Genomic DNA, 26390 nt, shown 5'->3' on the forward strand with positions numbered 1-26390 from the left:
TGCCCATCTGTGGAAGAAGAGGGTTGACATTTCTGTTGGCCTCCTGCTAATTTGAGGTCTATTGGCATTCTTTATATTCCTATTCTGAATGCTTTCTTTTCTAGAGAAGGGTTCCCTCCCTAGAGTGAGGCTGTTTGGGTTGAGATTTTGCTGCAAGTGCAAATGTAGCCTATAGAGTTATTTTGTTGCTAAATCTAACCAACGGTGAGATAAGAGCACATGCCTAGTAGGAAATACACAATTTGCACAAATATTTTTGAAAAGGTTCTGGGCCAGTAGTTACATTACTTGCTATACAGCAAAAACACAAGCAGTTGTGACACATTAAAGATTAAAATTTAATGGGTAGTTTGACACAAATGGAAACATTTAGGAACTAGTTGGAAAACATTCAATTCTGGCAGGGAGCTCCTCCACTCATCTTGAAAGTTCACGTTTTCCCATCAAAAATGGTACTGTGACATTCGGACATAGCTCTAACTTAATAAAAGTTTGATTCTTTTTCTGGGAGACTAAATCAAGAATGTTTAGTTGGTCATAACACAGCCTTCCTAAACTTGCTGCACTAATGTACTGCTGTGCTAATTTGTCCTACTTATCTTGCATATATTTAGAGATTCGCACAGAAACTGCATTGACAATACCTATTATTTTATGGCATTACAGCCCCACTATTTACAACTTTTTGTATGCACACAGCTGCAGAGGAAAACAGTTCACCTTCTTGAAAAGCAAATGGAAAATCAATAACATGTTCCTATTATGATAATTATGTAGTGGTTAAAGATGGCTGCTCTGGTGGATCATCCTGTCAAGAAAAACAAGGAGAGAGGAGTTGATGCTGGATAAACTCTAATCATTACATTTACCACATTTACAAACCTCTGAGAAGCTTGAGGTTATATTTCAGAATTGCTTACTTTATCCTTCTAGCAGCTTCATAATTGTTGAGCTTGATAAGTGACTTTTCCCCAAGCGCTTCTCCATAAACTCTGTACTAGATGATGGGGCTTGATGATGATTTGGTCCCTGGAGCCAAAAAGGTTTCCCACCCCCAGTCTTAAAAGTGAGACAATCCTAAAACTGACACATTTAGTGCATAAGAGTGGGTCACTGGTCTCTTCGTCAACTTTCTGTGGGGCTTGAAGAGAGAGAAGCTGGTGGAGGAATGCAACAAGCTATGCATATGCTATCCCCCTGAATTAAGGAACTCGCTGTATAGGAACATACACAAGTAGAAAACCCCTGTGTTCTATTTGTGTATATCTCCCTGAATTAAGCACCCATGGTGTTCCTATATTCAGGTGCCAACTTGAATAAAATATTGGGAGGCGCTGCGTAATTGATCAAGAGACACACTGCTCACACACCAGTTGAATGGCAATGCCCATCAACTTTGGGGGGACAGCCCCCTCAAATATTTTATTGTGGAGGCAAAGGGACCTCAGCCCTTAGGAGTTGGGCCCTATGCCTACATTCATCTCCACCAGGGAGAAACTGAGGCAATGGGAAACTACGTAGCCTGTGCAAGAGCACAATGGCATTGTGGCATTGTATCCAGTCAAATATTGCCTACAGGAGGGGAAAGGGGACTGGCTTTCAGCCCGAAGGCCAGATTCCGTCATGAGAAACTGTCTGGTGACTACATACCAATGGTGAGCTGGCCAGAGGCAAAAGTGGGTAGAGAAACAGGCATGACTCTTAACAGTGAAAACAGACTCTGACCATAAAGGTTGAGAGGTTTTCACATGCACCCACACATCTCTCTCTATCCTCTGTCCTGGCAAGTGAGAGGCATCACCACAATCCAAGGACTATTCCAGCCAGCCAAAAACACTCAAGGAGGGTGCAAAGCAGCCTGAGGGGTGTGTGGCCTGGGAAGAGGCCACCCTATAGCATACCTCTTGCCACAAGACAGATGAGTGTTCTGTTGGAGGGCGTCTTACCTACAGTGCTGATTTAATGGTTGAAAGCATGAGAAACACTCTTCCACCTTCTTCCGGGCAAACTGCTTTCAGCTCCTCTCTGCTCAGTGACAGAATCTGGTTTCCATCAAGGACTCCTAGGGCCCTCACCGTACTGTTGAAAGATGAAGGAAGAAGGGAAAGTGTACGTGTGTGTGTGTGTGTGTGTGTGTGTGTGAGAGAGAGAGAGAGAGAGAGAGAGAGAGAGAGAGAGAGAGATAGCATCAAAGCAAGGTGGCAAAAGATGGTACAGGCTTGAGACATTCCCAAAGAGAATAGCACAGTAAAAGGTAAAAGGTAAAGGACCCCTGGACTATTAAGTCCAGTCAAAGGTGACTATGGGGTTGTGGTGCTCATCTCACTTTTCAGGCCGAGGGAGCCAGACAGCTTTCTGGGTCATGTGGCCAGCATGACTATACTGCTTCTGGTGCAAACGAACACCGTGACAGAAACCAGAGTGCACAGAAACACTGTTTACCTTCCTGCCACAGCTGTACCTATTTATCTACTTGCACTGGTGTGCTTTTGAACTGCTAGGTTGGCAGGAGCTACGACAAAATAACGGGAGCTTACTCTGTTGCGGGGATTCAAACTGCTGACCTTTCGATCAGCAAGCCTAAGAGGCCAGGCAGAAGGTAGACTTTGCCACAAATACAGTGCTAGCTGACCAAGCAGTTTTTAGCCCACTTTATTTTCACATATCTAGCTTATATAAGTTTATCATTCTGTGTGAAAAAAACAATTCTGTGAGATAGGTAAGGCTGAGAGACAGCAACTTCCTTAAATGGGTGACTGAGAATTTGAACCTGGGTCTTTTACATCCAATCCCATCGCTTGAGCCTCTAGGTCCTTTTGGTTCTGTATGGTTCAGCAAACCTAGAACTGGATATTTCATACAGAACTCAGCACTGAGATCCTCTTCATTTAAAACACATTTTTATCTATAGTGGTCTTTCGGTGAAATCTCTGAAGCTAGAGGGAGGCAGAACAGGGCTTACAGCTGGGAAGAATTTCACTCCACTGCACAAATCTCTTGAGGATGGCTTTTTAGCCCTATGGACCATCTCTTATATTCACAACCTTCCCTTCTCCTGTTCTCCCTGAACTTTGCAAAAACCTCCATGTTCTTTTGTTGTAGAACATACTGTGCAAGATAATCAAATCACATTTCATTATTTCTGAGCTTTCCATTCGAGTCATCTTTATACAGAGTTTGGATTTTTTTAAACGCTCAGCACACACCATCCTCGTGATAAAGTATACAAGAGTGGCACTCCCTACTATTCCATTGTTTTTCAATGGAGAAATAACCAGACAATTTCTGAAACTGGCCCCAGACTACGATAATAGTGCTGCTGTGCTATCGGGCTTTGTTGATGCCTTTTAAGTCTAAATCGAAAGTTTATTATCTTTGCAGGCAGTCTGCTAAGCTATGTATCAGAAACACAGCACCTAGGAAAGGGTGTGGGGCCGAGTTATTTGTTAGGGATAAGCTTTCTTGGGTCAGTTATTAATGCAGCACCTACATCTTGGAAAAACCTTTCATCCTGAGCCAAACTGTGACTTCTGCTGGTGAAGAACTGGGCCGGAGATCAGGGAAGTCTCTTGAAACCTTAATGCAGAGAAAGATATTTAATAGAGAACAATGATTGCCTCCAACTAAAGGCTTACATCCTGAACAGCTGAGGGGCTGCAATTTTGGGTACTTAATTTTTCTTTCTTTTAACTCTCAGAACCAAACTAGATATGATTTTGCATAGTTGCTTTAAAAAAAAAATAAAAAGCTGGGAGGGCAGATTAAATGCTTTTTCTCTGTCATGGTCCTGACTGAAATCCATCACCACCCAGCACTTTCCCAGCACTGAGCATAGGGCTGCAGGTGGTTGCTGGGTGCTTGGCTCTCTTTGGCCAAGCTCTGCTTTTACCTGATCCACAGATGTCGGCTGTGGAGCAGGTGGATATGGCTTGCCTGAAATGGCATCAGGGGCCCAATTGGGGAGGCCTGGTGGGCTGGAGTTACCCCACCCCTGCTTCTAATAGCTGCTTTTGTTGGAAAACCACTGCAGCTGCCCTTTTGAAATCTGGCAGGATTCAGAAGAGGCAAGCTTGTCTGCAAATTTCATCAAATTTTGTGAAGACTTCTTTTTTTATATAAAAAAAGCTGTAGATGGTTCCTTAAAAACAACAACAACAGTAAATCACATTTCAGAGCTTTTCAGTACAAACACTTGCGAATTTATTAGTCTGTAAATTGGTAAGCTTTAGCCACCATAGAGGATTGGTATGCTTGCAAATTTCATCCGCTTCTGTGAAAAGGGGGGGGGGGAGAGAAAAAGCCTATGTCCCAATATTGAACCCAGGGGTGGGGGTGAGGAGAGAAATGAAGCAGAGGGAGTCCCATGCACAGCTGGCTCCCAGCAGTGTTTGCAGAGCTACCTAAATTTCCTCTGGAGAACTTTCTAGGCGTTGCTTTTTTTTGAAGGGCAGACATAGATATGCTCAAAGACTGTGCAGAGCAGATGTATTTTACAAACTCATAGCTTCCTATCTCTGCGCCACTGCAATGCCATCCAGTACAATAAAGAATAGTACCTACTTGCTCTGCGTTGTTCCCATTAGGTGTCTTCTGTTCTATAGGCTCCAGGATATTGTTAGGGATATAGCCTGTCTCTCCTGCAGCATTTCTAGCAAGCCACCATTTTTTCCGTTGATCCAAAACCTAAACAAAGCAGAATGTGTGATTACTCCAAAACACTGCAACTGATTAAAATGAAATACCTGTGAAGTGGTACCTCGGTTTACAATCTTAATCTGTTCCGGAAGTCCGTTCTTAAACCAAAACTGTTCTTAAACTGAGGCACACTTTCCCTAATGAGGCCTCCTGCCGCCTGTGCCCTTCCACTGTTCGGATTCTGTTCTTAGACCGAGGTAAAGTTCACAAACTGAGACACTACTTCCGGTTTTGCAGAGTTCGTAAACCGAATAGTTCGTAAACAGGGCTGTTCTTAAACCGAGGTACCACTGTCCTGCCTTTGAGTTCTAGTGAGGGTAGAATGTAACCATGAGAAGGGAGATATCAGTAATGTTAGTACAAGCCAAGGGCTACCCACTTAACTTTCAAGTTCTATAATGCAGGATAGTAAACCAGGCTTTAGCAAGCTGGTGATCTCCAAGGGTGGAATCCAACAAAGCACTAAGTCCCATGTCCCATCAGTACAATGATTCCTGCTTGTGCAGTGTAATCTTCTCCCTCACTAGAAGAGGGAGAAAGTCTGTTGCACTGATGGAACTTGATAAGCACTGCAGTTACTTTGGACTACAGCTCCCATCTCCAAGGTCACACTGGCTGGAGCTCTTGGGAGTTGGAGTCCAAAATATCTGGAGAGCATGGCATTGGCAAAGGTTGCATTAAGCAAAAGTTATCAGTGAGGCAGAAATGGAATGAGCTAGCTGGAACAGTGAATCATCAGAGATATTAAGAAAAGGTTGGAGAGATTTCTCTTTGGGTGAGAGAGGTTCTATTGTCTACTGATTAGCTTCCAGATCCAGAGTCCATCTACAGCAAGAGCGATTTCTTGACAAAGATTAGTGTGCAAAGTCATTAACCCTTAGTGTGTCTTTTCTTTCTAATAAGCTCATGCAACATTGCTGAAACCACTGCTTGATAATGGGAATTATTACCCTATTCCCATTGATCTGGTTTTTCCCCCTTCCTGACCTGCCTGAGTCATGATTGGGCTGCAATCATTTGGAGTGCACTTGGGTGCAATTAAGCAACAGGGCAGGAGGCTTGCTGAGCTTATGCAGAAGGAATAGCTGTCCATGGAGGTTCAGGTCAATTCTGTGTCCAGGGCAGCTGTCTACCAGCTCCATCTGGTACACAGGCTGAGACCCTACCTGCCCACAGACTGTTTCGCCATAGTGGTGCATGCTCTTGTTATCTCCCGCTTGGACTACTGCAATGTGCTCTATGTGGGGCTACCTTTGAAGGTGACCCAGAAACTACAACTAATCCAGAATGTGGCAGCTAGACTGGTGACTGGGAGCGGCCGCCGAGACCACATAACACTGGTCTTGAAAGCTCTACATTGGCTCCCAGTACGTTTCTGAGCACAATTCAAAGTGTTGGTGCTGACCTTTAAAGCCCTAAATGGCCTCATTCCAGTATACCTGAAGGAGCATTTCCACCCCCATCATTCTGCCCAGACACTGAGGTCCAGTGCCAAAGGCCTTCTGGCAGTTCCCTCACAGCGAGAAGCCAAGTTACAGAGAACCAGGCAGAGGGTCTTCTCTGTAGTGGCACCCACCATGTGGAATGCCCTCCCACCAGATGTCAAAGAGAAAAACAACTACCAGACTTTTAGAAGACATCTGAAGGCAGCCCTGTTTAGGGAAGCTTTTAATGTTTAATAGACTATTGTATTTTAATATTTTGTTGGAAGCCTCCCAGAGTGGCTGGGGAAACCCATCCAGATAGGTGGGGTATTAATAATAAATTATTATTACTGAAAGTGCTGTTTTTACCAGGAGGTTAGTTTGCTGAAGGGCATGGAACTTCTGCCTTACCTCTAGGAGATCTCCTTTCATCAATGTGAGCTCCCTGGGGTTTCTTGCATGGAAGTCACATATGGCTTGCATAAGCTGGGGAGCATCAGATGCCCTGATGAGAGCAGGAGATGAGAGCAGGAGAATGGAAAATGAGATGCCTGCTTTAGGACTAGAATAACGTGTACATATTCACATACAGGCATATACATGGCTGATAGAATCATTTTCTGATTAATTTCTGTGTAGGGATAATCAAGGGGACTCAGAATTGTGAGGATATAGACTCCTGAGACAAACACAGTTTTTTCTATGTGCTGTTTTGCTGTTGGGTTCAATGGGATTTGCACATGTCCACAACCCTAAACTTTATCTCCTAGTACTTTGGCCACCTCATGAAAAGAGAAGACTCCCTGGAAAAGACCCTGGTGTTGGGCAAGATTAAGGGCACTAGGAGAAGGGGACGACAGAGGACTAGATGGTTGGACAGTGTTCTCGAAGCTACCAGCATGAGTTTGACCAAACTGCGGGAGACAGTGGAAGACAGGAGTGCCTGGCATGCTCTGGTTCATGGGGTCATGAAGAGTCGGACACAACTAAACAACAACAACAACGTCACATGCTAGAGCCAGTAAGAGAACATACCTGCTTGAGAAGCTACTCCGGCTTTCTGTGCGGACCTGTGTGGAGGAAAACACAAGAAATGTATTGGATATTTAAAAAGCTTATTCTGAGTCAAAGCCCACTGCTCTTGCTCATTAAATTCATGTGCAGAGACAGCAGCAGAATGATGTTATCCTTTGTCATTGCTAGTTACCAGGGAAACACACAGTTCCCCCTTGTGTTTCTGTACTACAGGTTGCAAGGTCTACTTCTGCTTTTCATGTGCTTTTAAAAGAGAGATTCACCTTATCAAAATCAACAGAGCTCTGCCTCCGAGTGGGCATCGGCGGCACCCATCCACTCAAGAACGTAGGCTGGTAGCTGGGGATGGATGGTCCCTCTGGATGTTCTGCCCTATGGGGGAAGAAGAGACCTTGTAGTGAAGGGACTTCCAAAATGAGAAGGTGCATCCTGTTACAGATGTGGAGCCAATGATGTTTCTCGCAGTGCAGGATATTAAGTCCATGACCTTTTCTTCAGACTTCCTGCTGGAAATTCACTTGCGTGGCAGAGTTACTTGTACTTTTACATACTTTCAAGGTGTGACTCAGAGCTAGGGTCAACAAAAGACATAGTGCAGCTGCAAATGAAGAACATAATCAGAGTCTTGCTAGATTAGGCCAAAAGACCAGTTGTCTGTTTCCAGCAGTGGCCTGGCAGATGCATCTGGAAAGGTTCCTGCTACAGTGAGATATGTCACTGGCATGTACTCATTAATGCCTATCATTAAGTTCAAATGGCATGCTGGTTTGCACATGCTATCTCCTTTGTGGGCTTTATCCGTACCTGCTTAGATTCCAAGCATCTCCCAAATTCTTCCAAATAAGCTGGTCTTTGGAATCCAACGAGTGCCTTAGCAAGTCAATTGCTGCAGGAATCAGCACAGGTGAGGACACCGTCGAGGCCAAGTTGGTCCAAGGACAATTGGACAAAACCTGCAAAGCAACAGCATATGAGATTCATGGAGCCTGACAGTCTCTTTGTCCCTGCCCAGTGTGGTCAGGTCTCCAGGAAGGATTCTTCTGAACATAAGCTCATAAGAACCCTTTGTTGTGCCCAAAGACTGACACACAGAGAGGACCAAAGGCTCTTTATTGCCTCCTTCTAGGGATCTCAAGGTTTTAGGAATTTTCTTCACAGGTATCATTTGGCGATTGTCCCTTTTCATGCAGAAAGTGAGATATATATAATAATGCTTGGGGGGCATCAAGGTCACCAACAAATCAGGAGCAGGTTAGGAGTAAAATGCATGGACTCCTTAATCCAAACACTATGAAATCTAATTATTATGGCACAGGAAAATCCATACCAGAGTTCCAGTGGCACACACTGATATGGCAAATAATATCTTTAATAATAATGGGGGAGAGTAGATTACCACCAGAGGCCTCCAGGAGTCTGTTCCTGGCTAGAATACTCACAATTTTCAAAGTGGAAAAGATGAGCTGAACCATCTCAGGAGCGCTTGGTTGCTGCATTGTATGTTCAAGTTTTGCCTGGGGGGAAAAGGCAAGCTAATATTTACACTATTAATATATTTATCTGGGTGGCATTTAACTAACTTTTTCTCAGAGCAGACCTATCAAAATGCACATGACTAAGTTAGGACAAATAATTTTAATGCCTGCAGCTGCAGAAAGCTTGCTTCCCCACCCCTCAGCAAAAACACTGTTTCAACTTTCAGTTGCTCTGTGGTGGCAGAGACCAGGGAGTGGCACTCTTCCCCTTCCCGATCAATGGCCCGAGGACCATGAAACACTGGGTAGCAGCACCATTTCTGCCCAGTGCTACCACCTGCAAGGGGAGATCAGCCTGCCCTCCTTCAACTGGATGCTGATGCCTGCTACCGAAGCTTGTCTACTATGGGACAGAATGAGGTGGCTGCCTCAGGTAGCAGCTGCAAATAGGGTGGCAGGAGTCAACACAGCTCTGAGCGTCATCATGTGCTACCTAAGCTAACCTGCTTCCCTCAGGTGCGGTGGAGGATGCGGTCCGATTGCCAGTGTGGAAGTAAGGTTCAACTGCTGCCAATCTGGCTGGCTTCTATATATGGAATGGGGGAGGTGCCACCTTGTCCTTTGCCTCAGGCGGCAAAATGACTTGGGCCTGCTGCCCGTAAGCAAGTCATCCCCTTTTTTTCTGGCACTGTCAAATATCCTCTCCCTTCTCTATCTTTCCTCTCCACTTCCCTTTCCCTCTATGTCTTGCCATTAAGACTGAAACTACACATGGTGTTCTGTTATCTGTCATTCCCTCTTCCCTCACATCTCTTCTCCTTCCCCCCTGGGAAAAGGGGCAAGTTGGATGTGAAAAGTTAGTAGAGAAAAAGAGTTAGTGCCCAGCCAGCCTCCTGTTAGGAACTGAAGCTTGGACAGCTAAGAGAGAAAATGAAGAAAAACATTGTTAGGATCAGGCTTGCCCTTCCTTTGGAAAAACACTGCTCCTAATTGCACTTGCTAATTGCAAAAATGGCATGTCATCTGGTTTGTCCCTTAGACTGTGGCTCACAGGGAGGACCCGTGTCTTTTATGGAGAATGCCTGCCAGCAGCATTGTGTATTGAATTTTAATTGCTTTGGGAAAAGGGTTTTTTTCCATCTGGAAAGCAGGTTCAAAATATAATCAATGGATACTATTTGATCCTTCATCCATCTCCGCACTGGTTCACATCCCTATTCCTCACCTTCTCCTATCCATACATTCCTTATCCTGCTCTGGTGGGTCAAGATATCTACAAAACAAATCCACCGTGAGCCTCTCCATTTACAATGAATGACTGCAGCAGGACACAATAGGGCTCTTTGTGCATCTGCCCTAGTTGCTCTGCACTTGGGAGGCCAGGCCTTCAGGCGGGGGAGATGCCTCTCTCTTCAGATATGCGGCCAGCCCTGCTCATGCTGGAGAATTTCTTTGCCAAGTTTGTGCAGGCTGTACACTGACCTACCAGCAAAATGAAGCTGTATTTGATCTTCTGGAAACAGTCCTTGAACTCAGGCTCCGGAGGCATTGCTGCAGATCCAGAGAAAGAATCAGTCAGTCAGCTCAACCAGAAACAAACAGGTGTTACAGGCAGGTTACTCATGTAGAAGCCACTGTTTATCTAGGCTCTTAATTTATGGGCTGGTTCATAGCATGAACACATGCACACAGCTTTCAACACCTATTTACAATCCAGATACGCCAAAACAATTGGAGGGTAACATGAACAGAAGCTGGTTTGAGCCAGATAGCCTCAATGGGACAAAGTCAGTTTAAATCCAAGAGACTGGCTTTGCTAGTCGTGGGTGTGGTCAGCATAGCTGTCCACGTTTCCCTCTTTTTAAGGGAACTTCCCTTATTCCGAATAGGATTCCTTGCAAGAAAAGGGAAAAGTTGACAGCTATGGTGGCCAGCATAGCAGAAGTAAAGATCGCTGCCTTACTGTCCTTCCAATCCATAATTGGGGAAGCTGTGTTTCTCCAGATGGTGTTTGGCTCCTATCTCCCCTCAGATAAGGTGGCAAATGGTGTGCGACTATAGGAGCTGTGGTCTTGCAGCATCTGGAGGGCCACAGGATTCCTAGCCCCGTCCTAGTCATTGAGGTTTTCAAGCACAGTGCAGATAGTTTGCCTAATAAAAGACAAACCCTTTTATTCCTTTCGTCTGACACTCGCCCACTCACCCCACATCTTTGCACAGGCTTGTTTTACACTGAAAATCCAACCAGTGCCACATTTATGGCAATTGCTCCCAGAAGCTCTCAATACGAATTCACCAAGGACAGATATTTTATTGTCAAGTTGGCTTATGGAACTATGTATGTTTGGTAGGTACATCTGGTAGCTGTGAGTTTGGGCCTGTTTTAAAACTAGCTCCTGAAAAAGAGCTAATTTTAGGAGAGGCATGGGGGAGATTTTACGCAGCTAATCATAACTGTGCATACTTGTCAGTAAGAAAGGGGTTAAAGAACACAGAGCTGTAAATTTATAGGCAAGGGGAGGGGGGAAGTATGGTTTGTTTCCTGTTCCCCTCTCTCTGAACCATGAAAGCAAAGCACATTTCTGAGGCTGGGGCTCCAGACTCAGACTGCGTGTTTGAGACTCACTTCTGTATTTTGCAAACAAATATACCTTGCCAGTGTTGTTTCTGCTGTAGCATTGAACAATGCATGAGAGAGACCTGTGATTACTATAAATAAAACATTTAAACTTACTAAAGCTTGTGGTCTCTTCACTCTGAGAGGAGTAGAGGCAGTGGAAAATGCTTAATACTTGGTCATTTAAAGATCTAACAACCTACAGTATGTTTCCACTGCTTTGAAAATGCTGTTTTAAAATCTGCTGAGGGCTGTTTTGGCTAAAGAGTGAGTCAAGCCCCCCCCCCCTTTTTAATTCAGTGAGTCACCCATTTTTCTTTTGCAGTTCCCTACACACGTGGGACTTCAGGATTAACTGATGTTCCCCAGTTATTTCCCAACAAAAAGGGACCAAAATAAAATAAAATAGAATATTAAAGACCAATGTTATATCTGAAGTAGGAAAACAGTGAGTCATGGTTCAACCTTCAGCTGTCAAAGGAGCGCTAAGGGCAGATAAGGAGATAGCAAATAAGCTATCAAATCTGCTTAGAATGTTCATATTTCTGCAAGGACATGAAGTGTCCCCATGAATGAATTACTTGGAATCCAATCTCTATCTCACCATCCTGAGTGCGTCGGATACAAAGAAGCCACCCACCCACTCACTAGCTCACAGGCTCTTCATTAAGTTGAAAGTGTAGATAAGACAGAACGTAACCAAGCAACTGGCTTATGGCTCAACACAGCTGCCAAGGCTAATCCTCCACAGGCCTTGGCCAGCTACAGCAGCTGCTTGGAAATTTCCCCTGTCCTAGCAGACACCCTGATCCAAAGTGCACAACCCATCCCTGGTGGACATCATCAAGAACGGCTTCTGTGAACTTCGTGAACCTGTGACCCTCCAATCCAGCACCTAGAGGTGCCAGTGTACCTGGTAATATCTTCAGTGACTGCAAAAACCCACAATAAATATTCTGTCAACAATCCGCAACGCATAAGATGCTGCTTGCTTTTTCTGCTCAGTTCCTGTTTGCGCTGGCTGGCCTCTCCTACAAAAGTCCCTCCTCCCTTAAATATGCTCATGTTTCATTGAATGCCAGGATTCGATGCCCACACCATTCTGAACAGTGGAGAGGGGCTTTGAGCTTTTTTTTTTTTTTTTTTTTTTTTGAGTGATGCCACAGTGGCTGACATAGGTGCCTTTTCCCTACTATTGACTGCGGTCCTGTTGATTTTTCTATGTAATAATAATAATAATAATTTATTATTTATACCCCGCCCATCTGGCTGAGTTTCCCCAGCTACTCTGGGTGGCTTCCAATCAAGTGTTAAATCAAGTACATTGTCTATGTCTTGTTATTGTACTGTTACTGCCAAAGAGGGGGAGAAAACCCATGAGATTATCTGTCTCAAGTACCACAGGATCTTGACATCACTTCAGCAGTACGTACCTTGGCCTGGTGTTAGGGTAGGGTACTGTTCTTCAACCTTGGGCTCCTGGATGTTCTTGGACTACAACTTCTGTCACCCATGACAGTTGATGGGAATTGTAGTTCAACAACATCTGAGGGACCCAAGGTTGATGCACGCCAAGGCAGGCATTGTCATTTATTGATATGCTTAAGGCAGAAAAATGCTTGGGGTCAGAACCTCATGGCCACCTCTTTGCCATTCTTATTTACCCTCTTTGCCTTTATTCTTTTTTGACTTCTTCTTCTTCTTCTTGTCATTCTGGGATTTACTGGTCTCCTGTACTTTCCCTACAAACGTTTCAATGTCATCCAAGACATGGTTCAGGATCTCCTGCGGCCAGCAAAGGAACAAAAATAAATAAATAAAAAATTAAATCAGACACTGCATCAAAAGCTGTTTCTCAAGGAACCACCAGAAGTTCAAATTCTCACAGCCATCATTGGAGACTTTGTTTTATACTGGCTGATTATCTATCATTTTTGCTTTGTTTGGTCTTCAGCTCAAGTCTGGGAGAAAAGTCTCAGATAAAAGAGCAGGTAAATTAGTCATACGATACATTTGGCTATCACAAATTACTCCCGGACCAAGGGTTATAGGGTTATAGGAATCCGTTAATGTTTGTAAGGTTGGCTCCTAACTGCCCATCTTCCTGACTCCCTTCTATCCGACAAACCAGTTTTTGAGCTGTCTGTCAATATCTGCTCAGCAGAAGTGCTTCTTGACTGCACACTGTTCTTCAAAGCAGCCCAACTCATGTCTCTATCCAATAGACATTCATATCACACCATTCATTCATTATTTTATTTGTATGTTGCCTTTCCATAGTTAAATCCATGCTCAAGGTGGATTACAGTATAAAAAATACTTAATTAGAAAGATAACAAAAGTAATCATGAACAATAAATAAAACCTCAAAAAGCACACAGCCAAATTGAAAAGGTTCCACAGTAAACACATTAAGATTTAAGATAAAGATACAAATCTATCTATCTGTCTATCTATCTATCTACCTATCTATCTATCTATCTATCTATCTATCTATCTATCATCTATCTATCATCTATCTATCTATCTATCTATCTATCTATCTATCTATCTATCTATCTATCTATCTATCATCATCATCTATCTATCATCTATCTATCTATCTATCTATCTATCTATCTATCTGTCTATCTATCATCTATCTATCTATCTATCATCTATCTATCTATCTATCTATCTATCTATCTATCTATCTATCATCTATCTATCTATCTATCTATCTATCTATCTATCTATCATCATCATCATCATCTATCATCTCAATAATAGCAAAACCAAAAACCCCTAAACAATGCCCCAGCCCCAAAGTCTGTTTAGCAGCCTCAGCTTTTGTAGCTGGAGTCAGCCTGAGCCCTCCCCTCCCAGACCAGGTGGAAAAAGGCCTCCAAGGCAGGGAGCTGGTCTTCCAGGTCTCACAGCCAAGAGATGCCCCTCTTCCTCTGTCCAATCAAGTTCTCAAACAACACAGCTTTCCTGTCCTGCTTAATCAAATAATCCCCCCTGTTATCAGTGCTTGAGGTTCCTACCCTCTAGAAAGACAACGGGGAAAGAGGTTGAGTTGGGGGCTAGCAGGAGGTGGTATCCGGGAAAGGACTTACAGCATCTCTGTCTGTGTCTTGCATCATTGGAGGTCCAGGGTCTTCATACATTGACTCATATTTCTGCTGCTGGTGAAGTGGCTGTTCTGCTTCTGCAACAGAGTCCCAAGATCAATAATAATAACAATAGTTTATTATTTATACCCTGCCCATCTGGCTGGGTTTCCCCAGCCACTCTGGGCAGCTTCCAACAAAATATTAAAAATACATTAAAACACCAGTCATTAAAAACTTCCCTAAACAGGGCTGCCTTCAGATGTTTTCTAAAAGTCAGATAGGTGTTTATTTCCTTGACATCTGATGGGAGGGTATTCCACAGGGCAGGCAGCACTACTGGGAAGGCCCCCTGCCTGGTTGCTTGTAACTTTGCTTCTCGCAGTGAAGCAAGACATGCCACATCAGGAAGCAGGGCAACCATTTAACATGTTGCACTATCCTGCACTATCTCTGCAGCTTTCTTATGACACCTGAAAGCGTAGATTTGATCCAAGGTGGGAAGAGTGCACCCAATTATTCTCTCCGCAGTTTTTACAGCCCTGGACAGCATTGTTTTTTCCCCTGACTGTGCAGCTCCCAAACCACACACACAGACCTTAAGTTAATACACTCTCAACAGTACAATGGTACTGTTACAGGCCCATGTCGTAAAAGCGTTTGCTTGTGCTCACCTTCACCCTCCTCAAAATCTGCTTTAGAGGGTTGGGTGAATCCCTAGAACAGATTTAGGGGGATGCAGGTGGAGGAGTGAAAGTCCTTGCACTAAAGAGACACGTTATGCAGTGCTACTTTGGATACAACCCATAGGCATTTATTCTTGCTTAGGAGATACAATGTCTCCTCTGACCGATTCCTGATGCATTATGAGAGTGGGAGCTACAAATGCTGCTGCGTGTTGCAAGAGAGACTGTAACATCATCATTACCATAGTCCACAGGGACTGGGCCAGCTCTCCAAGGATGTTGCTGCTGCCTCTGCCAAGGCTGTTGTGGTGGAGAAGGCATATGGTTCGGTTCCATTGGCCCTACTGGTCTTCTTTCTTGGGAGATCAGTGGGGATTTGTCAGCACGTGATGATCGGCTCTGCTGGTACAACATATTCTCCAGGTTGCTCCTGATAAGATAATTGAGAATAAGTACATTCTTAGGAAAGCAAGAATGAAGGAAAACCTTGGAAAATTCAGCACTGAACCTGAACCTAAAGGAACTGCAAGAGCACTGGTGGAATCTGCCTGGGAGAATTTGGATAACAAGAAATCACCAAAAAGTGTGAGAAAAAGCTTGTGAACATGGGAGAGAGGGAGATGCCACATGCTTAACAGACAAGTGAGGGAGAGATTCACAGCCTAACAACTCAGTATGATTGGGTTCCAGGTGGCCGGTAGAAATAATACATTTCTCTATGGCTGGGATATATCTTACGTTGACTTGGGGGAGAAGTCCCTCTGGACTGAGGAGTTCTGCATTGATAATGATTATGCACAAGTTAAAATCTAGCAGGCTTCTGGAGAAAGAAAGGTTTGGCTGTCCATACCACAGGCCTCTAAATTTCTCACTACCTGAGCAAGTTGTGATTCTGCTGTTCATCTCTCAACTCCTCAACGGCCTTCTCCACTTTGGTTTTCAGCAGCTCAGCCTGGAGGAAAGTAAAAGCAAGTCTATCACTTTTTACAACCATTCACAAGCATCTACCAAAGTTCCCCTGAAAATATCTTCCTCTAATCTCAGCTTCAGGCATGCTCTGAGCTGGAACTCCTGCTACTACTGTGGTGCACAGGGAATAGAAATCACTCTCAATTTCTATGCAATAGCAGCAGTAATGAGTTCCCTATACTCTTGGGAGGAAATCTGTCATCAGTTTATAGAACTCCTCTTAGCTCATGGTAGTGCAGGATGAAGGACACGTACTTGAGTGATCCAAGTTGTAGTGAGTACAGGGAACTTCTACAACACAGTTCTGACTCTCAGATTCTCTCTCTCTCTCTCTCTCTCTCTCTCTCTCTCTCTCTCTCTCCCTCCCTCCCTCCCTCCCTCTTTCTTTCTTTCTTTCCATCCATCCATCTTGCACACAGACACATGGATAAAGGTCAAACTACACATGTTAATGTGTGACTGCAATGATTGTGTTTTAAATCACAACAATGGGAGGCAATGAGAATCAGGAGCACAAGGAGAGATTTTTGCTCTTGCCCCATGGTCCTGGCAGAAACCCCTCCCCACCCCAGCTGCTATTTGCCACAGGAGGGAAAAAAAACCCTACCAAATAGCAGCTGGGTGGGTGTGAATCAGGATTATGGTTCAGGGGAAAAGTTCCCCATGTGCCATGGCCCCACCACTACCTGAGCAAGTTGTCTAAAAAGACACAGTAAATGCAATCTTTCATTTCATGGAACATACAGGTTGTTCTACCCCCCCTCCCTGCCCAGGTCTCTTCCTTCCTCTGGGCCCTGAAGTTGCTCACCCCAATCTGCTCACACTGAAACAGCATGATGCTAGTCCTGGATGGTCTCATTTCTTTCACAGTGATGGCCAAGATGGAGTTGTAGATGCAGCTGTCCAGGACACAGGCACATTCCTGGATATATTCCAGGGGGTAACTATCCAGCTCTTCCTGTAAGCAAAGAAAGAAGTCAGCAGCAGAGCAGGCCATTGGGGATTCCCTGGCAATCAATCCTATCACAATCTTCCAGGTCTGAAGGATGGGGTGGGGAGCTCTACAAGCCAACCTGTGACAGAGTGAGGATGATCTGCTGAGACCAGCTTGACTTTTAATCATTTTGGATGGTAATATCATAGGTATATCTTTAGCTGGTGTGAAAGGCAGTATAGAAATGTTTTATCAATAAATGTAAAAATAAGTATTTAGAGGTCTGGTCCCTTCCAATCAAGATGTGGACTCAGTTACTTATCACAACTTGTCCCCTGCTGACATTACATGGTGTGCACAATAAGATAAAGCAGCTCTGCTTACCTCTGCCTCAATGTCAGTCAGCAACAATCTGTTATCCTTCACCTGCAAAAGCATGTCTTGTCCCCACACCTGACCTTGGGCATCCATCATCTTGAGTCGGTTAATACAGTTCTCTACATTGCTAATTTCCTTGCCATCAACATTGCAGGTAAGAAGGTGCTGGGAATAGAAGCCATAGTTTAATTGTTGCAGCAGGTAATCAGGACACTCCACCCCCACATAAACAGTTTCCATGGAAGGGACCAGGAAGTATTGCATAGAATGGTCTTCTATGCTGTGGTGCATTAAGGCTCTAGCCCAGGGGTCTGCAACCTTTAAGGCAAAAAGAGCCACTTGGACCCGTTTCCGAAGGGGGGGGGGGACTGGGAGCCGCAAAACAAGCCAAATGTAAATAACCAGACATTCTTCCCCTTCCCCCATTCTCTCTCTTTTCCCTGAGTCTATTTCAGATAGCAAAGAGGGGTATGGTACCTCTCATATCCATTTTTTTGTAAAGCACCATGTGCATAGAGGGAATTATACAAATTAATACATAGAAAAGTGTCTGTCCCTCCCTGCAGTTCAACTCCCTCTCTTTTTACTAACAGCACATATCCATTCCTTCTGCTGGTGCAACTTTCTCATCATTTCTACATAGCAGCATTTATAAACCAGTGCCAGAGAAACTGGGTGAAAGGAAGGTGAGAGGGAAGAGATATGAATATTTATGTGTGTATATGTATACATACATACACCTGCGCAATTACAGGTTTGAAGCCAACTTAAAATAAAAAGAGCTGGTAAGCAAAGGAATCTGTGGTGCTTTCCATGGGATCCGGGGACATGTCAGCTAATACTCTTCCCTTTCTTCTTCATTTGCTTGTCTCTGCAGCAAATCTCGAGGGGGAAGGGAGAAGGACAGGAATTGCATAGGCACGAGAGAACGGGGGAAATCCCGCATGCAGAATTTTGGTGCCTAACAGCCCCCCCTCCCTCTGCAATTGCTCTCGCGCTCCCCCGCCTTTCTCTGAGGCCGAGATGCTGCATCACGGCACCTGCTGGCTACCTCTGTTCCATTATTGGGAAGGGAGGAAGCTCATGCGCCCTGCTTGCCTGTATTTTGCAGGGTGCTGCTGTAGCTTTGGAGTTCAGTACATAACAGCATCTCTCTCTCTCTTCCCCGCCTCCCTCTCTCACAGAGCGGCCCACCCATGAGGCAAGGTGAGGCGGCTGTCTCGGGTGGCAGGATCCACAGGGGCAGCAGATACCAATGTAGCTCTTTATTAAGGGCTGGCCCATCCATGAGGCAAAGCGAGGCCACCACCTTGGGTACCAGCATCCACAGAAGCAGCAGGTCCCAATGATGTAGCTCTTTATTTGGTTCCGGCCCACCCATGAGGCAAAGTGAGGCAGCCCACTCAGGCAGCAGGATCCACAGGGGCAGCAGACCCTGATGATGTGGCTCTTTATTTGGGGCCGGCCCAGCCATGAGGCAATATGAAGCTGCTGCTTCAGGTGGCAGGATCCACAAGGGCAGCAGACCCTGATGATGCCCTCTTTATTTGCGGCAGGCCCACCCATGAGGCAGTCTGAAGCTGCTGCCTCAGGCGGCAGGGTCCACAGGGGCAGCAGCAGGAGGAGGAGGACCCCCTCCTCCTCACTGATGTAATTCACCCCTTCCTCCCTGACAGGGAGGGCGGGCCCATTTTGAGGTTCACCTCAGGTGCTCTCCCTCAACTCCGCGGCCACTCAGAAGAAACAAGGCACGGAAAAGGATCCCGAAGCACCACCGCCACCCCTCACACACAAAAAACCCCCGCCCCGCCATTTCCCTCGAGCATGCGCGCGCTCTCTTCCCCCTCGCCTCAGGTGCCTCGCGCGCGGGGCTGAGGAGAGCGTGGCCTGGGTGGGCGGTTCTCGATGTCACGCGGCGCGGGGCCTGAGGGCGTGCGGGCGGGCTGCCGCGGCGACGAGACGGAGCGCGCCTGCGTGTGGACGCGCCTGCGTGTGGCAGGTGCCGGCGGTGGCAGTGGCAGCCGCGTCCACCCGAGGGGAGAACCGCCGCTGCGCCCCAGCGCGCCTTCCCAGCGCCAGCGCCGCCCTCCTCCTCTTCCTCCTCTTCTTCCTCGCTCCCTGCACCATGAGGGAAGAGGCGCCACCGTGAGCTGCTCGGCCGCTTCCTCACCGTCCTCCAGGCGAGGCGTCCCCCTCGCTGCCGCCACCCGTCCTACCCCGGGGGAAGCTATGAGCCATGAAGCCGCCTGGCAGAACTTCCCTCCGGCGGCAGAAGCAGCAGCAGCAGCAGCCCTTCTCCCGCCCCCGCCGCTTCCTCCTCCATCCCAGCAGCCACCGCCTCTCGAGCTCTGCTGCCGCCGCCGCCTTACTTTGCCCGGCTCGGCTGCCCAGCTCCATCCCCCTCCCCTTTCTGGCGCTTCTGCTTTTCTGCTCAGGGTCCCCGAGGATCTGCGGAGCCGCGGCAAAGGTGTAAAAGAGCCGCATGCGGCTCCGGAGCCGCGGGTTGCCGACCCCTGCTCTAGCCTTTCAGTGAAATTATAAGGGCTGTAAGCTGAATGCTTTAGTTGAACCATTGATGGAGGAAATGCTTATCTACAGGGGCAAATTATAATTAACTGAGTAGTGTGTTTATTTCTAGTGATAATTTGGTCCTAGTATGTTACTGCGAAAAGGAATGAAAGAAAATATCAAGATGCTTATTCCTCCTACTATCTCAGAAAATCCTACACTGAGGTTTCAGTGGTATACAAATATATTTAAATTTAATTAATTGATTAACTGGATGATCAAAAAGCAGATGATTTATCAGCTAAGTATTTTTAAATTGTGTAGCAAGTATAGACTTCTAGTGCTGGACCTCAGGGTAACTTCAGATCTGAGAAACTAGGGCCTGAGCTCCTTCTGGTATACAAATCTCTATGCACAGTAGTCAGGAACTCATGGATCATTTGTGTGATGATTTTATTGGATTGCCCTGTGGTGATTTATGGACCTGCTGGTGGCAATCTTCTTGGTGGGAAGCTTTCTGGTCCTGGACTGGCTCCACCCACTCAAGCTTCCCATTGAATCTTCCTGAGCAGGAAGGAGTATAAAAGCTTTCCTTGAACAATAAGGATTTCCTGAGCTCTGATGCACTGCTGGCTACTTGCTTCCCCCACAGCTCTTGGCTCCTCTGCCCATGGCTCAGCCTTGAGTGAGGGAGCAAGTGGGATCACGGTTGGCGTGTTCTGTCCCTGCCTGATCCACATTCATCTGAATGAATGATGAGAGCCTCTGCACATACAGTGGAGCGGGTTCCCCATTTCCGTGGAGAAAGCCTTATTCATGTAGGTGTTCTTTGAACACATTCAAATGAATGTGTGTAGGTTGGGTATGGTGCCTGATGCTGCGATTCTGCTCCCTTCACCAAACATGTTCCTTTGAACACATGTAGGAGATGAAAGTCAGGGAATGGGCGACCCACATGGGATCCCCTGTAGGAGAGAGTATGAGGCCACCAGCAGGTTAGCAAAACGATAGGAATTGTGTTGCACCACCAAGTGTAGGAACTGGCACCACTGCATGGGACCAGTTCATTCTTCCCCCATGACTGGACAGAATAAAATGTCTCTGCTTCCCCAAGCTTTTCCTACCTCCACCCGGTGCTGGAATTCATGTTGGTGCTTTATCATACTTTCAGTATATTCCTTCCGCTGGTCTATGAGAGCAAGAGGGAGAGAGAGGAGACACAGTATGAAGAAATCAGCTTCAGTATCCCCAGATCTAAGGGAATCCTCACTTAAATATATGAATCCAAACCTCTGTATGAGGTTTGTACAACCTCTTGTACAAATATCAGGGAATTCAGAATGGGCCAATAACTTTGGCTCCAACAATTCATAAGGAAGATAGCTTGGCAGGAGTTTCTCGTGTGGCCAATGAGTTGCAAGCAACAGCATAAGTTGAAGAAGGGCCGTCCCTATTATTAGGCAGAGTGTACCCATTAGTTGGAGGGCAGAATTGTGTGTGCCACACCACCTGCCACCACATTGGCCTGAGGTGCAGTGGCAGACACAATCCTACTGCCAATACCAAAAGAAAATCCAACTGCCAGTCCAGTTGACTTCTGCACATAGAGCCATGGAGGCCCCACCTTCACCTTTGCCTTAAGCAGGAAGATGTTATGAGACCTTACTTCCTAGGGCTTGCTTTACATCACCCTCCCCACTACCTCATCCCTCCTGGTAAACAGCAGTGACGTGACTTACCCGCTTAGGAGGTCAGGTAATCATCTCTGCTTCACCATGTTGTCTACTACAGCCCTATGGCTTCATTGCTGGGTGATTAGAATGGATGTGTGGCTTCTATTAATATTGCTCCAATGTCAAATGATTAACTGTGCAACTAGGGACCATTTCTTATTTTTTATTGACAAGCAGGAAGATGGGGGGGGGGAGCTCTCCACCCTTCTAACTAGCTTGTGTGTGAGGGATGGCTGATCTCACTGCTGTCTGAGGAGGGGAAGTGAAATCATAAAGGAAAGTGGCAACTATATTACTCTAAGGCCATTCCCTGAGGTACAAAGTGTTCTAATACTGCTGTGACAGAAATAGGAGAGGACGCAGGTGGCATCTACAATTTGGTTATCTCTCTCCCCCCCTTCCAATATGAGACTTTGCAGCAAATAATAAAAATGAACAAAGAAACCCTGAGAGCTCTCGGATGGGGATTCAGACTTATTAAGACTGGAGATGTTAAACGCAGGAGAAAAGAACAGGCTGTTCTTACGGTAAATGGACTTGCCACTTGGCCTGGTCATGCTGTTGGCTTTGTTGAAGCTGCTCTCAGTTTCACTGTGGAGGAAGCAAATAGACACAAGGGGTTGAAATGTTCCCTAGGTTTTAAAATGTCTAAATATATCCAGCTTACGTGCCTTAAATTCCCTCACCCTACATCACTACTAGGTAAAGGTAAAAGGACCCCTGACCATTAGGTCCAGTCGTGACTGACTCTGGGGTTGCGGTGCTCATCTCACTTTATTGGCCAAGGGAACCGGCATTTGTCTGCAGACAGCTTCCGGGTCATGTGGCCAGCAGACCTGGCGAACCAGAGCAGCACATGGAAACACCGTTTACCTTCTTGCCGGAGCGGTACCTATTTATCTACTTGTACTTTGACGTGCTTTTGAACTGCTAGGTTGGCAGGAGCAGGGACTGAGCAACGGGAGCTCACCCCATCACGGGGATTCGAACCGCCGACCTTCTGATCGGCAAGTCCTAGGCTCTGTGGTTTAACCCACAGCGCCACCCACGTCCCTTCAACACTACTACATGGAATCAAAACTGGGTACTGATGGCATCTCCCCACAAGTAGGGATGCTGCAGCATCCATCTCAATGAGCCTTCAGGGGATCCTGATAGCAGCACCTTAGTTAACAAAGCTCAAATCCCCAACCAGCCATGAAGCTCATTGGATTGCCTTGGGACAGTCGCCATCTCACAAAGATGTTGTAAGGCTAAACCTGAAGTTACTTGGAAGAAAGGTGGGATATACAAGTAATAAACAAAAAAGCAAACAAACCTTAACTAGCAACAAGGCTGAAAATATGCATATTTTAAAACTGCCATGGGAACTATGTAGTATTTTGTATTTGCAAACCACAGAATCCTAATTAGAACTTGGCATCTTCCAAAGACGGAACATAAAAGGTCTAAAGTTTTCAGAATCAAATTCTTCCTGATGAAGAAAGACTCTTGTCCATGTGCAAGAATGAATATAACGTGAAGGACACTTGGTTGTGGCAAGCAGAGTCCTCCAGTGGTATCAAATGGTATGAAAGATATGCATAAACTTACTTGTAAGAAATGTCATTCCTATGGTGAAAGAGAGCTGCCATCTTCCTGACTTTTGATCCTGTGGATTATACATCAGTTATATCTCCAGACAGATGCCCAACACTCATGTCTATCTAATCAATATTTCAGGTGTGCATGAAAGAAGTAGTGGGGTGTGGTAAGCTTCTCTCTATTAAAGACTTTGGATCAAATTGTGAACTCCTGTTCATCTAGCTGCCCACTCAAATCTATTCAGAGGCTGAAATACAGCTAAAGAGAAAAAGAAATAGAACTAGCAAAAATCCAAAATAGAAGAAGAAAGAGGAAAAAAAGGGAAAGAAAAATGAATGGAAGGAAAACAACACAGAAAAACAACAACCTGAACACCATCAGATGGTCCTCAGTACTGCTTCCTTTTTATACTGCATATTTATATGCCACATCATCCTTAGGCTCTAGGGATGGTGGAGAATTTTTATTCAATTCACACTTAAATATTCCTTAATTTGCACTCTCTGAAATAATACAAGGACTGAAACACAGCCACCCTGTGGAATTCATACTTTTCTGAATTTTGCAATGCAGCCAAAGAATGTGTATAAAAAGGCATATACCAGAGTAAAGTGTGCATACACATTCACTTATTAGTGAACTAATATACATAAATGCATAATTGTAGGGATTTTTTTTTTGCAAAAATGTGTACATTAGGAGAAATTCACACTAAGATGCTGGTGAATTTTCATGAAAACCTTTTTTTAAAAAAATGAATAAATTCACATGCTGATGTTAAAATGTGAAGAACTGAACTTAAGACTGGAAAAATAAGAAACTGGGAAGAAACTGAAAGATGTGCCCACCCTTATTAGTCACCAAGTCCATTAATTATGTTTACCTTGCACAGTTGCGCTTTGCATGGAAATGTCACTCATTGTAAATCGAGCATTACACAGCCCTTTGGACTTTCTGCTTATGCCCCCACACTTGACTTTTCTCTGTGTGATTACATATATACATACGCACACATACACATAAACCAGCTGGGATAAAACTTCATGCAGCCGACAAAATGGGCTTTAATCCATGGAAACTTAGTGCCACAAATCCTCCTCATTTTCTGTGTGGTGTAACTAAGGGTGGCTTGCTTCACATGCCACACCACATCAAATGTGGAAGTATTTCTGTTTCCTTGAGAGCCTATTTTGCTTCAACCCAGTTGTTTTGCTGCACCACATTGAGCTAAGCCATTGTTTGGGCTTAGTGTGTTGTCCAAGTCCAGGCTAATAGTGTACAGCTCATGGTTTGCCTGGGAGAACTAAGTGGTAAGCCTGGGTTCAAATGACACCCTCAGCCAAACTATGGCTTAGCTCAGCACAGCAGGCAAAAGGCCTATGAAGAGCAAAGCAACCACAATCTCCTCTCCGAGAGCTTGCACACCTACTTACACATTCATGCTAAGCCATAGTTTAGCTTACTGTGCCATGGGAACTAGGCCATAGTTATCTCTCCTGAAATTTGCCTAATGATCAATAATATTTTATGGCTGAGTCTTATGTTTCCATTTATACAATAGCGGCCTTTAGTAGCCATGGGTGCTCTTAAGAGCCAAGCAGTTTGTTCCATCTCCATATTCCAAATTGCTGGGATGCCAGGACACCAGGAATCAATTAGATTTAGGGTATTTCCAGCCAGAAAGCTTTGTACGAGGACAACAGGAAGCTTCCTCCTACCGAGCCAGTTTGTTTGTTCATTTGTCTCCAGTAACTGGCAAAAGTTCTTGAAGAACTGAAGATTTCCCCTTGCTCCCTTCAAGCTGATCCTTCTAACTAGAGAGAACAGGGACTAAACCTCAGACTTTTTGCATGCTCTACCACTATGCTGCAGTCTCTCCCATATGTGGGGTTGAGCTGGATGTGGCCATTCCCTTTGTATGAAAGGCAAAAGCACAAGCAGTTCTTTTTGATACATGTATAGATTATTTTAAACCCCACTTTCGTGCAAATTTCAGCTTCAGAACGTCCCTTCCACTGTATGGAAAGTCACTCTATTTCTCCCTTCCCTTTAGACACCGTGACAAACACTCCCTGGAAATGGGATTAGCTGTACCTGGAAGTATGAGAAAGCAGAAGGACAGGGAAATCTGAGTACCATCAGCGAGCGGCTAGGAAATGGTGAAGCAACTCACCTTCTCGGTTGCTGCAGCGATAGCTCCTACTGTAGAACAAGCGCAAGGCCCCCCTCTGCTGCGCACAGCACCTGAAAGCCGAGCAGGGAAGGAGTCAACTGGGTTGGATACATAGCTTCGAGTTTAGACTTTGCCCCCTCTGTGAAAGAAACAAACAAACAGCGTTAAGGTCTGAAAGGCGTAGAGCAATTCATACCCATCAGGGCTTGACTGCTTGTGACGCAGAGGCTACACCTTGTGCTCTTTGGTCTCTCGTGTACAGAAAGAAGCAATCCATCCCATTCAGTACTGTTGATGCTGCCACCACTGCCGTGTACATCTCCTACACTGCGGCCATTTCAATATCATACCTCCTGTTCATAGACCCCCACAACCAACTCTGCTTGTGCCAGAACAGTCCTTACTTAGGAGAGAGCACACTGATGTGAGTTTGTAGTCAAAAACATCTGGAGGATGCCAGGTTGGTTAAGACAGTCTTATGGGACTAGGGCTCCTTCCCTATCCCAGGGAGGGCCACACCCACATCCTATTTGTTTTGAAATAGTGGGCCATTTGCAAAACATTCCCCAGGGGAGGACTGAAAGCCTCTAAAAGTTTATGGAGAGCTCAAAAACCAAAAATTTGCAAACATTTCTCAAAAACTCCTTTTCTGAAGAAAAAAAAATCAGCTTGCATAATGTTCATTGAAACTCTGTTGTTAGTTCCTTTGGGTGGATGAAGGAAGCAATGGGCTAAGAGAAAAGGGCAGGGAGGAGTCAGGGTCAATGGCTTTGCTCCCTTCAACAACACTAAAATAATGTTAAATCCTATGAAAAATAAGACCCGTAACTGGTCTCAGGGATGGTGAAATTGCGGAGGTGATTTTGCTGAATATTCTCCATGAGAGGAATAATATTCCTCAGCAGTTCAGGAGATTCTCAAACAAGAAAAATTGAAAGAATTTGTCAGAATATTCCTTTCTGTGGAAATTTGTATCATCCCTAGGGGCAAAATCCATTCATTTTGAAGAGTTTGCTATGAAAAGGAATAACCCCAATGAGTTACGCAGATTATATACTCTTCAAATCCTTTGTAAGGTTTTAAAGAA

The 26390-nt window shown here is 45.2% G+C and overlaps 1 protein-coding gene across 2 annotated transcripts; it reads right to left on the reverse strand.

Annotated features, from left to right (window-relative positions):
- Positions 1 to 314: 314 nt before the first annotated feature.
- On the reverse strand, positions 315 to 25439 carry EPS8L3 (EPS8 signaling adaptor L3). Of its 2 annotated transcripts, none has more exons than XM_083509900.1 (20): positions 25304 to 25439; positions 23140 to 23197; positions 22073 to 22137; positions 20938 to 21002; positions 17312 to 17470; positions 16802 to 16951; positions 15900 to 15976; positions 15267 to 15454; positions 14345 to 14436; positions 12911 to 13031; positions 10116 to 10180; positions 8594 to 8668; positions 7959 to 8107; positions 7418 to 7526; positions 7155 to 7189; positions 6531 to 6624; positions 4561 to 4683; positions 3491 to 3576; positions 1947 to 2079; positions 315 to 808 (listed from the first exon to the last, which is right to left on the reverse strand). In XM_083509900.1, exons 2-19 carry the CDS (start codon positions 23178 to 23180, stop codon positions 1947 to 1949), a joined length of 1827 nt encoding a protein of 608 aa, XP_083366026.1. In that variant the 5' UTR covers positions 23181 to 23197; positions 25304 to 25439; the 3' UTR covers positions 315 to 808. The 2 variants fall into 2 exon arrangements, with proteins under 2 accessions (XP_083366026.1, XP_083366027.1); XM_083509901.1 differs by having other exon boundaries at positions 14345 to 14433; positions 25304 to 25437.
- Between the last annotated feature and the right edge of the window lie 951 nt (positions 25440 to 26390).

Source organism: Podarcis liolepis, assembly GCF_965112155.1.
Source record: "Podarcis liolepis genome assembly, chromosome: 6".
NCBI classification, from domain to species: domain Eukaryota; kingdom Metazoa; phylum Chordata; class Lepidosauria; order Squamata; family Lacertidae; genus Podarcis; species Podarcis liolepis.

Excerpts from the sequence above, each read along its gene's own strand:
- EPS8L3 (XM_083509900.1), bottom strand. The coding sequence starts at position 23,180 with ATGGCAGCTCTCTTTCACCATAGGAATGACATTTCTTACAA. Across the intron at positions 7,190-7,417 it reads GCTCTGTTGATTTTGATAAG|GTCCGCACAGAAAGCCGGAG; the intron begins GTGAATCTCTCT and ends TCCTCCACACAG. Across the intron at positions 3,577-4,560 it reads ATGGGAACAACGCAGAGCAA|GTTTCAAGAGACTTCCCTGA; the intron begins GTAGGTACTATT and ends CTCTGCATTAAG.